The sequence below is a fragment of the Ranitomeya imitator genome, chromosome 2 (genome assembly GCF_032444005.1).
Source record: "Ranitomeya imitator isolate aRanImi1 chromosome 2, aRanImi1.pri, whole genome shotgun sequence".
Taxonomy (NCBI): Eukaryota; Metazoa; Chordata; class Amphibia; order Anura; family Dendrobatidae; genus Ranitomeya; species Ranitomeya imitator.
In genome coordinates this window covers 191,265,498-191,277,602 of record NC_091283.1, presented here as the reverse complement: position 1 = coordinate 191,277,602, position 12,105 = coordinate 191,265,498, and the positions used below count along the sequence as shown (strand labels likewise).

The 12,105-nt window shown below is 40.0% G+C and overlaps 1 protein-coding gene across 1 annotated transcript in view; it reads right to left on the bottom strand.

Moving 5' to 3' along the window:
- The window catches only part of LOC138662597 (myosin-4-like), a 145,786-nt gene that overhangs the window by 121,091 nt on the left and 12,590 nt on the right, over positions 1-12,105 (bottom strand). Inside the window, exons 6-7 of the mRNA XM_069748410.1 lie at positions 659-751; positions 505-568 (exon numbers count right to left, since the gene is read on the bottom strand). Coding sequence (XP_069604511.1) covers positions 505-568; positions 659-751 — 157 coding nt within the window. The remainder of the gene's footprint in view (positions 1-504; positions 569-658; positions 752-12,105) is intronic.

Genomic DNA, 12,105 nt, shown 5'->3' with positions numbered 1-12,105 from the left:
TTTTTTCAGCTGCTCTCTGCTGTGATATGCGCATGCTACTAATGTCAGTTTTGACTGTTGTCACCAAGTATCACCCTACTTGTCACTGTGTGTGAGCTACCAAACATATGAAATCAATAAAAAGTTAAGAATGTGCAGTAAAACAGTGCAAAGAGATTGTGACAGAGAAAGATTCAGTGTGTTCACTCAAGATCGTGGGCAATTAAATGTTCATAAAAAAAATTCTTATGCAAGACAGAGCAAACCTAGAAGTGTGGGTCGCCAATATGGACAAGGTTTTGTGAGAAATAAGCAACTTATTGTAAAGTAACCATGGGATTTTATACTGCAAGCTTAATATCAGTGTTCAACATACCTATTTGAGTGAAAAAGGTTTATGATGGAAACCCCCTTGACTCCTACATTTTTACAGCATGTGGGAAAATATAATGTAAATGTAAAACTGCTGACTATAAGCCCATACAACTATCTAAAGTCTTATATTATCTTCACGCTCATTCTTACAAGTTTCAATATCAGCAGAAGAAAGTTTTCCAGTGGTACCAAAGTGAATTCTGATGAATTTACCCTAAAAGAAAAAATAGAAAAAAGTAAACCATGACTGTATTTCTGTGCAGGTAAATATGGAAAATAACTCTTGTCTGATGTTATTATTTACAAAACGAGAAGAATTATCATTTCGCAGTGTCTTGGCATTTCCGAAAGCTTCCAGCAGAGGGTTAGCCTGAATGATTTGATCCTCCAGGGTACCCTAAAATATAAGAAATATTGAGTTAATGGAACACGAGACAATAGTTACTAAATTCATATTCTGCATTGAAGTAGAGAGAAGTAGCGAATAAGAGGATTGTTCCTTTTATGATGTTCTTTGAATCCTTTTTATACTCTGACCCTCAGACTAAGCATTGGGCATTATACTGTATAGTTGCAATCAAAATGATTCAACCCCCATTACAAATTAGTTTTATTAGCACAATGTGAAAACTTTCTGCTGTTTTCCACAAACCAACGAAAAAAGAACAATTTAAATAGCTCAATACAGTCAATGTAGCAAGTGGTTTCTCCAAATCTAATATATAAAGCTGAATGTGTGTGTGTATGTGTGTATGTCCCGGATTGGCATCTGCACTGTCACAGCTACAGCCACAAAATTTTGCACAGTCACACGTCTGGACCCCGAGAGTGTAATAGGCTATGTTGTGAGGCGAAATTTTAACCCCGCGCTTTCCAATTCACCAAACAATTTTGCCCCTATTTACATAATGGGGAAAAAGTGAAAGGAAAAGTGTTGGAGGCAAATTGACAGCTGCCAGATGTGAACATGGGGGACTTAAAGAGTGAGAGCGATGGCGCCAAAGAGTATATACTGTACAGTTGCTAAGGTAGGGCCCCAACATGGGATACTCACCACGCACGGGGATATGAACACACACACAAAATGCGCCACACACTACCACGTGCTTGAACACATATACCACCCTCAGCACACATTTCACCACACATACACCAACCTCGCCACATAAAAGTCGAAACACAAAAGTTGCCAGTGCCACTCAAAACTCGCTACGCGCAAAAATCGCCACATGGAAAACTCGCCACACGCAAAACTCGCCACATGTGCAAAAATCACCTCATGGAAAACTCGCCACACGCAAAACTTGCACACGTGGAAAAATTGCCACATGCACAAAAGTTGCAACACATGCAAAAGTTGCCTCACACAAAACTTGCACATACTCAAAACGCACCACACATAAGGCTCACTACGCGCAAAACTCGCCATGCGCAACAGTTGCTGCACACAACTTGCTACATTAACCTGTCACATGCAACTCGACACACAAAAAGCTGCTACATGCATGTCACCACACAAAACTCATCTCACAAAAGTCGCTACATGCATGTCGCCACACGTAGCTCAACACACACAACTTGACACATGAAACTCGCCCTAAAACACACACAAGTCTGGTATTATCCTTCAAAAATAAAAATCTGATTAATAAGCAAACTACAAGAGCAAAAAATAAACCATATAGGAAATACGGCAGCTGTCAGTCACATGACCTGTCTATTATGTGTATGTGTGAGCTAATATATACTGCTAGGGGGAGGGCTTCCTGTTGGCTGGGGATTTATCAGGCTGCCAGTTTAGCTTACAAATACTGAGGTAAAAATACTGACCAAATATCGTGCATCTGGGAGAGCACAGCCACGCACCGTTATATGCCTGCTTGATCCCTAGGGCACCGGCCTCTATCTCCATCACGGCTCTGCACAGGTAATAAATGCTCACTCCATTAAAACGCCATCTACCTCTTTCAGCCACGCTGTGATTATATAGGGATCTCTGCACTAGCCTCTTTAGTAGCTCTTTAAGCACTAGTGGTTCTTTGTACTGTGGAAATAACCCTTATCATTACACAGCCCGTGGCTCTGCCACTGTATATACTATGTACGTGATGGTGTTATAAGATGTCTGTATTTACCTGCTGTTTTGGTTAGCCATATGGAGGTGGATCTACTCCATGCAGCATAGATACTATTCCACAACATTTTTTATTATTATTGTGTTTGGCTTTCCTCTCCCTGTACCACTTGGAGGTCCCATTTTTTGTCTTTTTTATGTCTTTTGTGTCCCCCCTATTTTTTAATTTATGTATCAATAAACAGTCATTTTACTTCTATTTTCGTTTATCTCACTTCGTATCCTCTGCCGGGTATATCCCTTTAGAGGATTATGGTTGCTGTATATCCTTTGGAGTGACTTTTCTAGCCACGAATATAAATTAGGACTATGATAATGAATCGTGCGAACGAGGTCTAATACAGGAGAAGATGACACACAGATATATACTATATACAGGAGGAGATGACACACAGGTATATACTATATACAGGGGAGATGACACACACATATATACTATATACAGGGGAGATGACACACAGGTATATACTATATACAGGAGGAGATGACACAGGTATATACTGTATACAGGAGGAGATGACATACAGGTATTTACTATATAAAAGAGGAGATGACACGTAAGTATATACAGGAGGAGATGACATACAGCAGATATATACTATATACAGGGGAGATGACATACAGGCATATACTATATACAGGAGATGACAAACAGGTATATACTATATATAGGAGGAGATGACATACAGGTATATACTATATACAGAAGAGATGACATACAGGTATATACTATATACAGGAGGAGATGACACAGGTATATACAATAAAGAGGAGGAGATGACATACAGCAGGTATATACTATTTACAGGGGAGATGACATACAGCAGGTATATACTAGATACAGGGGAGATGACATACAGGTATATACTATATACAGGAGATGACATACAGCTGTATACTATATAAGGGAGATGACAAACGTATATACTGAGGGGAAAATGAGAGGTGTGAGATGAAAATGAGGGGTGTGAGATGAAAATGAAAAGGTGTGAGTGCAAAATGAGAGGAGTGAGGGAAAATAGTGGAGTGATCAGAAAATGACAGATGTGAGGTTGAAATGACAAGTGTTAGGGGGAATGAGAGGAGTGAGGGGGAAAATAAGTGAGGGGGAAAATAAGAGTGAGGGGGAAAATGAGAGGTGTGAGGGGGAAAATGAAAGATGTGAAGGGGAAAATGAGAGGCGTGATGGGAAAATGAGAGAAGTGAGGTGCTAAATGAGAGGCCTGATGGGAAAATAAGAGAAGTGAGGTGCTATAACTAACCACAGATATTTACTATGCCCAGGCAACGCCGGGTTCTTCAGCTAGTTCTACATAAAATGCCACTTTTAATGACTTCTGCTGTCTCAGGAGTACGTCATTCCCTGATTGAATGAAGCATCTTTAGTCCTTAGTAGAGCACCTTTGGCTATTATGAACTACTGCAAATGTGATGCATACACAAACATGAGCTTCTAGCAACATTTCTGACTGAAACCATGTAATTGTTCATATCTGCACCCCTACAACAAAAAGGGACCTTTGTTCTTAGCTGTAATAATCCAGCCAAGGAAGGATGAGCTTTAGTTTTTTTTGTCATAATCATAGTTAAGACAATAAAAGATTTGTCTTGAATGATAAATTGCTATAGGCTTAATTTACACTAGTCAACCTCGGCCATTAGAAGATCATTGATGTACATGTAAGCCGATTAATGGTCATTTGGCTGACCTTACTTCCATGTTCACAGAATGTTCATTTATATGATTGTTTGTTTGTATAAAATATCAGTGTTCTCGGCAGCACATATCCTGTTTACACCGGATGATGTGCTGCCCGGAATTATGGTTTTCAAGCAAGCTTAAAAATTATTTTATCCAATGAGTGAACAGTTTACTTGTACTTCAGGTGATTGGCGGTGTGCATAGACTGGCAGATAACTTTCTTAGAGTTTCCAAGTGTAAGTGTACCTTCAATTATACAATATACAGTGGGGCAAAAAAGTATTTAGTCAGTCAGCAATAGTGCAAGTTCCACCACTTAAAAAGATGAGAGGCGTCTGTAATTTACATCATAGGTAGACCTCAACTATGGGAGACAAACTGAGAAAAAAAAATCCAGAAAATCACATTGTCTGTTTTTTTAATCATTTTATTTGCATATTATGGTGGAAAATAAGTATTTGGTCAGAAACAAAATTTCATCTCAATACTTTGTAATATATCCTTTGTTGGCAATGACAGAGGTCAAACGTTTTCTGTAAGTCTTCACAAGGTTGCCACACACTGTTGTTGGTATGTTGGCCCGTTCCTCCCTGCAGATCTCCTCAAGAGCAGTGATGTTTTTGGCTTTTCGCTTGGCAACACGGACTTTCAACTCCCTCCAAAGGTTTTCTATAGGGTTGAGATCTGGAGACTGGCTAGGCCACTCCAGGACCTTGAAATGCTTCTTACGAAGCCACTCCTTCGTTGCCCTGGCGGTGTGCTTTGGATCATTGTCATGTTGAAAGACCCAGCCACGTTTCATCTTCAATGCCCTTGCTGATGGAAGGAGGTTTGCACTCAAAATCTCACGATACATGGCCCCATTCATTCTTTCATGTACCCGGATCAGTCGTCCTGGCCCCTTTGCAGAGAAACAGCCCCAAAGCATGATGTTTCCACCACCATGCTTTACAGTAGGAATGGTGTTTGATGGATGCAACTCAGTATTTTTTTTCCTCCAAACACGACAAGTTGTGTTTCTACCAAACAGTTCCAGTTTGGTTTCATCAGACCATAGGACATTCTCCCAAAACTCCTCTGGATCATCCAAATGCTCTCTAGCAAACTTCAGACGGGCCCGGACATGTACTGGCTTAAGCAGTGGGACACGTCTGGCACTGCAGGATCTGAGTCCATGGTGGCGTAGTGTGTTACTTATGGTAGGCCTTGTTACATTGGTCCCAGCTCTCTGCAGTTCATTCACTAGGTCCCCCCGCGTGGTTCTGGGATTTTTGCTCACCGTTCTTGTGATCATTCTGACCCCACGGGGTGGGATTTTGCGTGGAGCCCCAGATCGAGGGAGATTATCTGTGGTCTTGTATGTCTTCCATTTTCTAATTATTGCTCCCACTGTTGATTTCTTCACTCCAAGCTGGTTGGCTATTGCAGATTCAGTCTTCCCAGCCTGGTGCAGGGCTACAATTTTGTTTCTGGTGTCCTTTGACAGCTCTTTGGTCTTCACCATAGTGGAGTTTGGAGTCAGACTGTTTGAGGGTGTGCACAGGTGTCTTTTTATACTGATAACAAGTTTAAACAGGTGCCATTACTACAGGTAATGAGTGGAGGAAAGAGGAGACTCTTAAAGAAGAAGTTACAGGTCTGTGAGAGCCAGAAATCTTGATTGTTTGTTTCTGACCAAATACTTATTTTCCACCATAATATGCAAATAAAATGATAAAAAACAGACAATGTGATTTTCTGGATTTTTTTTTCTCAGTTTGTCTCCCATAGTTGAGGTCTACCTATGATGTAAATTACAGATGCCTCTCATCTTTTTAAGTGGTGGAACTTGCACTATTGCTGACTGACTAAATACTTTTTTGCCCCACTGTATGTACTGCTGCTTGTAAGCTATAAATAATATTCATGTTATTATCTACATTTTCTTTAGTTAAGATACAACAGAAAAACAATTATAGAAGTGAATAGAATGCATGATATAAGAATAGGACAACTTTAAGGGTACTTTCACACTAGCGTTTTTTTTAATCCGTCACAATGCGTCGTTTTACAGAAAAAACGCATCCTGCAAAAGTGCTTGCAGGATGCATTTTTTTCCCCATAGACTTGTATTGACGACGCATTTGCGACGGATTGCCACACTTCGCATCCGTCTTGCGACGGATGCGTCGTGCTTTGGCGGACCGTCGGGAGCAAAAAACGCTACATGTAACGTTTTTTTCTCCTGACGGACCGCTTTTTCCGACCGCGCATGCGCGGCCGGAACTCCGCCCCCACCTCCCCGCACCTTACAATGGGGCAGCGGATGCGCCGGAAAAATGCATCCGCTGCACCCATTGTGCAATGCAGCAAACGCTAGCATCGGAATCTCTCCCCGACGCATTGCGACGGGGAGATTCCGACGCTAGTGTGAAAGAAGCCTAAGACGAAATCTGTTCTCATTTACATATTTACTCATATTTCCTTTTTATTGTTTTTTCTGTTCTGGTTTCAGTAGCAGGAATAGTTTACATTGCATAGTGTCAGGAACTATTCTTAACACGAGCCTCATAAATGCACTTTCTGGAATTTTGAGCTTGACATCGGCACTCCATGTACCTTCTAAGTTACATAGCTGTCTTAATTATCATAAGCTTCTTGAGCATGGTCTTAAAGAATGCAAAGAAGGCATTTTTCTTTTATAAGTAAATACTACTAACTCAGTTACATATCCTCATCCACAGAATCTGAGAGGTTGGCATGCAGTATACTAAACAGATCTTACAGTGGTACTTTGCAGTTTGTGAACCGTTTCAAATTATAGGTATTTCTGCATAAATTTGACATAATAATAATAATAATCTTTATTTATATAGCGCCAACATATTCCGCAGCGCTTTACAGTTTAACAGTTTCAAACACAAAAGTCATAAGTAACAACGTTAACAATACAATAATTAAAGCAAAATAAGACGACCCTGCTCGTGAGAGCTTACAATCTACAATATAACATATGACATAAAACTATATCAGATTTTCCAACAAAATCGTACGCATAAATAAAAGATAATGAACTCAAGCAATGAGTCAAAATATTATATTTTGTTATGTTCTAAATTAGAAATATGATCCAATATCACATGTTTGTGAATGGCAAATGCATGTGACTTTCAGATTAGCCGATAATGAGAATATGAAATTAGAATCTCGTGTTTTCAATCAACGGGATTACAATCAGGTGTGAGTGGCGATGTGTTTTATTTAAAGAACAGAGATCTATTAACGTCTGACCTTAACACATTTTTGTGGAAGTGTATTATAGAATGAGCATTGGAGATTTCTGAGGACCTCAGAAGAAGAGTTTTTGTTACTCATCAGGCTGGAAATGGTTGCAAAACCATCTCTAAACAGTGGGGAATCATAGGATAGAGGGATAGCCAAAATAAACAGGACAATTATAACCTCCCAGAAACATAAAGAGGTGAAAGGAAAAGGGACTTGGAATGAAAAAAAAAAAAAACAGACTCACTGCAGGAATTAAACAAGTGTTTATCATAAAAGTCCACCTAGCGGTATAGCCAGGAAGGAAATGCATATAAAGCTCAACCCAGAATTTGATCGGGAAGACCAAAATGGGAAGATGGAAAACACCTGGAGAGGAGCAAACCAAGAAGAGGGAGCCTAGATGTTGTAGAGAAAAATTTGTAAAATCCATAAAGGCATGTCCGTAGAGAGGACATATCGACCTCACTCTGAAAATGTGGGATTAAATATAACTGGGGAAGTGAAAAAGAGTTAACACTTCAACCTCCACTGAATTAGGACCTCGTGCGGTGAACAGGTAATTATAGTAGGGGATCTGCTGAGAGCCAACCACCAAGTCTAAGATTCGTATACTCAATGACGGAGAAGTGAACTTCCTAAGCCCGAGGCTTCCTCTGTTCAAAGCAATTATCTCAGACACTGTGAATATAGTGGCTAGTTATGAATATTGGGGTTTGCATCACTCCGATATTTATGGGAGATGTATTTTCAGAGTCGTAGTGAAGGGATGAACATAACACATTAACTCACGTCACCGTAAGGATGGCCTAACAACTCCAACTTAACATCAGCAGATGGATGACGCTATCCATGCTATATTTCAGCTCTATAGATGCTCTGACTGAGCCGTAACACACAGTGATGAAAAAAACATGGGAATATTAAACCTGCACACCACTGGTTCATATACAGACTAGGCAACTCCCTAACCTGATCTTGATTTGTTCCTGCTTGACCAAGGAGGTTGGCACCTTAAAATTACGCAATGGCACCCCACTCAACATCGGCTGACCATGAGTGTACGTAACTGTACAGAGTGTAACCCAAAACCACAACAACAAAACGGAGTGCACACAGAAAGAGGGTGAGACATAGATAGAGCTAAAGACGTGTCCATACAGTCAAACATGAGCAATGAAAGGAAAAGAAAGGAACCCCAAAAGACCTTTGGTATATTTGAAAACCACCAGACCTGAATGTAAGCAAAAGGTAAAAAAGCTGAGAATGGGAATACGCAAAACAAATCGCAGTAGAAGCAATAGAATAAACCTCAGGCTAATCCTGATAATCACTGAGGAGCTGGAAATCCACCTAATTTGGAATATAGCCAGCAAAGAGCTTATATAGCCCTTCCAAGATGTGATGGGAAACAAAGCGAGAAATAGAATACAACTGCATAGAAGCAACACAGCAAACCAAAGACAGGAGCATTATCAGCAGTTGGACAGAGACAGCACAGGCTGTAGTCCAACAGAGAGGGAAACTGACACAGAGCCAGAGATCACCAGATTGAGTCCCAGAGTCAAGCCATAACAATAGAAAAGTAAAATCGTGATCAGAAACATGACAACAATATATCCCGGGCCGTCTGGGACCTCCAGGGGCAAAAATATCCTAAAACCTGGGGATCTCATAATCTTCTAAAGACCTAGCACATCCCACAACAAGCCCCCCATATGAGTTTTTGTCATTCGTCAGTCCTGGAAGACACAGTGCTATGTAGTTCTCTAAAAAAAAGTTCATCCCTCCGCTAACCTTTATGCCATTTCCGTGACACAGGTTTAGTACTTTTCTTCTGTTATCCCTTTTATTTTGTGTATTTGTATACTGTACTGTTTTATTCCCATTTTGCAACATCTTTGTATATTTTTTATAAACATAGCCTACTTTTCCGGATTGAGTAGATGAAATTTAGTAGCTCTGTCCCTCTCCCTCTGTAAACCACACCTCTAAAGCCATAAGCTACCTGTTGGACATCCAGTCAGCATGTATAAATGATTGGTGGTCGCAGCTAGTTTTTTTACTTCGCTTATTGGGAAGCTTGGTGGGGACCGTACCGGAGTGTGTGCGTGTGTGTGTATATATATATATATATATATATATATATATATGTATATATATATTCCATGCTTTGAAATCTGATGTGTATGTACTATACGTTCACTGTGAGCTGCCCAATATCCGGCCTAGTAGTAAGGACAGCTGCGGCCTCTCCCATCTATCCTCAGCCAATTGCGCAATTGTCTTGACAATTGGAAGCGGCAGAGTGCTGATTCATGATCATCTGGCAATGGTGAGGATATCTCCCCGCAGATTCCTTAAAACAAAACTGGAACCATCAGCACTTGGACAGGGAAGCAAAGGCAATAACTCAACAAACAGGAGAACCGACCACACAGCAACAGCTCAGTGGATCAATTCCCCAAACCGAGCCATGACAATCACCTTCCAAGGAGTGGTCAACTAACAATGATCACTCCAACAGAAACAGGAGTTAACAGGGTCACAAATGAGCCCAAAGAATCCTCTAAGAAACTAAAGGCCGCTCCAAGGAAGACACAGAACAACAATGAAGTACATAGCAGATTTACAACGAAAAAGCCACTGCTTCCCAAAAAGAATGTTGCTGTTTACAATTTGCTATAGATCACTTGTACAAGCCAAAAGGCTACTGGAACAATGTTTTGTGAACGAATAAGCCCAAAATAGAGCTATTTGGTTTACACATGTTTTGAGAAAGGAAAAAAACTGCATTACAGCATAAAAACCTCATACTATCTATGAAACATGGTTGTGGTAGTATCATGGTTTTGGCCTGTTTAACTGCATGTGTGCCAGGACAGCTTGCTATCATGAATGGATTAATGAATTCTGAATATTACCAGCAAACTCTAAAGGAAAATGTCAGGATATCTGTTCATGAGCTGAATCTCAAGAGAATTTGCGTCATGTTGCAAGACGACAATTTAAAGCACACATGCTGCTCTACAAAAGATTGGTTAAAGAAGAATTAAATTAAAGTTTTGGAATGGCCAAGTCTAGACTTTACCTTATAGAAATGTGGAAGAATCTAAAGCGAGCAGTTAATGGGAGAAATCCCACCGACATAACAGGGTTGCTAAAATTCCTTCAAGCCAATGTGCAAAAATAATCAACAATTCAATTAAAAATTTTAAATGTAGTTTTTACTGCACAAGGGGGCCACACATTGAAAACAAAGATTCACTTGCCTTTTCCAGTTAGATATATGATATAGGATCATTTTTCAAATTTAACCCCTTCATGACCCAGCCTATTTTGACCTTAAAGACCTTGCCGTTTTTTGCAATTCTGACCAGTGTCCCTTTATGAGGTAATAACTCAGGAACGCTTCAACGGATCCTAGCGGTTCTGAGATTGTTTTTTCGTGACATATTGGGCTTCATGGTAGTGGTAAATTTAGGTCAATAAATTCTGCGTTTATTTGTGATAAAAACGGAAATTTGGCGAAAATTTTGAAAATTTCGCAATTTTCACATTTTTAATTTTTATTCTGTTAAACCAGAGAGTTATGTGACACAAAATAGTTAATAAATAACATTTCCCACATGTATACTTTACATCAGCACAATTTTGGAAACAAAATTTTTTTTTGCTAGGAAGTTATAAGGGTTAAAATTCGACCAGCGATTTCTCATTTTTACAACGAAATTTACAAAACCATTTTTTTTAGGGACCACCTCACATTTGAAGTCAGTTTGAGGGGTCTATGTGGCTGAAAATACCCAAAAGTGACACCATTCTAAAAAATGCACCCCTCAAGGTACTCAAAACCACATTCAAGAAGTTTATTAACCCTTCAGGTGCTTCACAGCAGCAGAAGCAACATGGAAAGAAAAAATGAACATTTAACGTTTTAGTCACAAAAATTATCTTTTAGCAACAATTTTTTTATTTTCCCAATGGTAAAAGGAGAAACTGAACCACGAAAGTTGTTGTCCAATTTGTCCTGAGTACACTGATACCTCATATGTTGGGGTAAACCACTGTTTGGGCGCACGGCAGGGCTTGGAAGGGAAGGAGCGCCATTTGACTTTTTGAATGAAAAATTGGCTCCACTCTTTAGCGGACACCATGTCACGTTTGGAGAGCCCCCGTGTGCCTAAAAATTGGAGCTCCCCCACAAGTGACCCCATTTTGGAAACTAGACGCCCCAAGGAACTTATCTAGATGCATAGTGAGCACTTTGAACCCCCAGGTGCTTCACAAATTGATCCGTAAAAATGAAAAAGTACTTTTTTTTCACAAAAAAATTCTTTTAGCCTCAATTTTTTCATTTTCACATGGGCAACAGGATAAAATGGATCCTAAAATTTGTTGGGCAATTTCTCCTGAGTACACCAATACCTCACATGTGGGGGTAAACCACTGTTTGGGCACATGGTAAGGCTCGGAAGGAAAAGAGCGCCATTTGACTTTTTGAATGAAAAATTATCTCCATCGTTAGTGGACACCATGTCGCGTTTGGAGAGCCCCTGTGTGCCTAAACATTGGAGCTCCCCCACAAGTGACCCCATTTTGGAAACTAGACCCCCCAAGGAACTTATCTAGATGCCTAGTGAGCACTTTAAAC